Source organism: Gavialis gangeticus, unplaced genomic scaffold (genome assembly GCF_001723915.1).
Source record: "Gavialis gangeticus isolate Ggan-Ray unplaced genomic scaffold, GavGan_comp1, whole genome shotgun sequence".
In the NCBI taxonomy this organism is placed as follows: domain Eukaryota; kingdom Metazoa; phylum Chordata; order Crocodylia; family Gavialidae; genus Gavialis; species Gavialis gangeticus.
The window spans coordinates 93,507,278-93,509,329 of record NW_017729034.1 but is presented as its reverse complement, the minus strand read 5'-3'; the positions used below and the strand labels follow the sequence as shown (position 1 = coordinate 93,509,329).

At 35.4% G+C, this 2,052-nt stretch overlaps 1 protein-coding gene across 1 annotated transcript in view; it reads right to left on the bottom strand.

The window, feature by feature from the left end:
- Positions 1 to 998: 998 nt before the first annotated feature.
- The window catches only part of IFNGR1 (interferon gamma receptor 1), a 20,937-nt gene continuing 19,883 nt past the window's right edge, over positions 999 to 2,052 (bottom strand). The window contains exon 7 of the mRNA XM_019527110.1: positions 999 to 1,816. Within this exon, the coding sequence (XP_019382655.1) occupies positions 1,343 to 1,816 (474 nt within the window). The 3' untranslated portion in view covers positions 999 to 1,342. The remainder of the gene's footprint in view (positions 1,817 to 2,052) is intronic.

The following is a 2,052-nucleotide window of genomic DNA, read 5'->3' as shown; positions in this document are numbered from 1 at the left end:
CTGTGGCATTCTATTCTATTGGGGAGCCACTTACAATACATGTAAAAAGTGCATTTGCTATTTAAACCAAAGAGGCTTTGAACTATGCATACTTAATCTACCTGCAAAGTTAGACACCTTAATTCAGTAAAGTCAGAACACTTCACTGTAATTTTAAATACTTCCTACAAACAGGGTATATTATCTCCAGTAATACACTATTTAAACTGTGATCAGCTGGCCTCAGAAGCCTTTTAATAGAACAGAGAAAAAAAAATCTAAATCTATTTCCATTTTGATGGCTTTAAACTTTAGAATCCAGAACGCCATCAAGTGATCAAATTAAGTAACTACAGCAAATTACCAAAAATATCTTATTGTCCTAATGGTTGACAAAGAATGGTAAATATTTTCAATCTGGCAAAAAAAAAAAAAAGATTGCTAGGAGTTCCATTAATTTATGTAAATTACATTCCTTTGAGGAAAAATAGCTAATCATTTTTAGAACTTCTTTCCTAAGAGGGCTTCTGTGTTCAACAGTAACCTTTTCCTGATTATTATTCAGCATGCTAACATACCACTTTCCCCAAGGGTAACATATGAATTGCACAATACAGGCGCTGTATGCAAAACAAATTAATAAACCTGCAAACATAAAAGATAGCTGTTTCAACAAAAATGTTAATATTCACAGTACATGCTTTTTAAGGAAGTGGTATGCAGTGTTTCGATTAATGCCGGCCTACAGAGATTATTGTTGTTCCAGAGAGGATACCATCAATTCTGGTCTAGGTCATCTACTCACGTTCCAAAATCAATATATAGTACATAAATGATTCTTAATGTAAAAAGATTTAGCAAAGATAGAACATGCTAGAAAGTTCTTTGATAAGACAACTGTTCTATAAAAGAGGAAAGCTGATCTCCAAAATAGTACTGATGAAGGAACTAAAAAATTCCCATCGTCACTAAATGGTTTTGAGAAGGAAGATGTGTATAAAGGGTCAGGAAGGCACAAATGACTTGCCTTCTTTCCACAAAGCCTTTAGGCATATGAAAGTTCTTTACTTGTACACTACCATTAACAAAGCACTGATTTCTATAGCAGACAACAGAACTGTTATATACATACTTCTGAAAATTGACAGGTTAACTAGACTTACTTGTTATGCTGTCAGCTACATTAGCATCGATCTCTATTATGATTCCCACTTAATTTTCAGGATTCTGTTTTAAGAAGTCATATACTGGAAGTTTGCAAAAACTTCTAGATGTCAATACAAGGATTACAAGTGACATTGTGTAGTCCTCAGTAATGCTGTTCTTCTCAACTCATGGCTAAATGTTACAGTCAACCTTGCAGTTAGTGTCTATATTCAATCACAGACTCCTCTTCACCAACATCTACGAGCATATCTAAGGGCACATGAGGTTTGTCATAGCCAGAAAACTTTATTTGGCTCATTGAGTTTTGAGTATCAGTGGTGAGAGGCTTGGAGTTTGAAGAGAGCTCCTCCTCATGCAATTCCATTTGACTACTATTAGAAGTAAAATAGTTATCTTTTACATCGGAACTCTGTTCAGTATTCGGAGATAACTGCGAAGTGCTTTCTTGAATGCCCCCCTCTTCTGTTGTGCTTGATGTTTCCTGGGAATTGAGAGAGCATGCTTCTTCACAGCTGTCTTCAGGGCTAGGAGTCCCAGTTACTTGTTCTTCTTCTATCACAGTTACCTTATCACATACCAGCATCTTGGCTGATGATGAGGTTATGACAGAGATATACTTTGTTTCTTGTTCTAAAGTGTGGCGTGAGTTCAGGTTTCTTACCACAGCGACCTTAAAAGGTAAGGACAAATATTTTTATTTGTATATAAATTAGCAGTTTACTACTTTTAGTCTCTAACAGTCAAAGAGAGTCGGAAACAAATACAAAGTCATGATATACATTTTAAAATTCCAGGACAGCAGAATTCAAGTCAGAGTTTGCAAACAGAGTCCAGTAGAGGTTATGTCACCTATGGCCTTGACACTGACTGGCTATGAGCCTTTTATGTGAGATAAAAAAAAAAAAA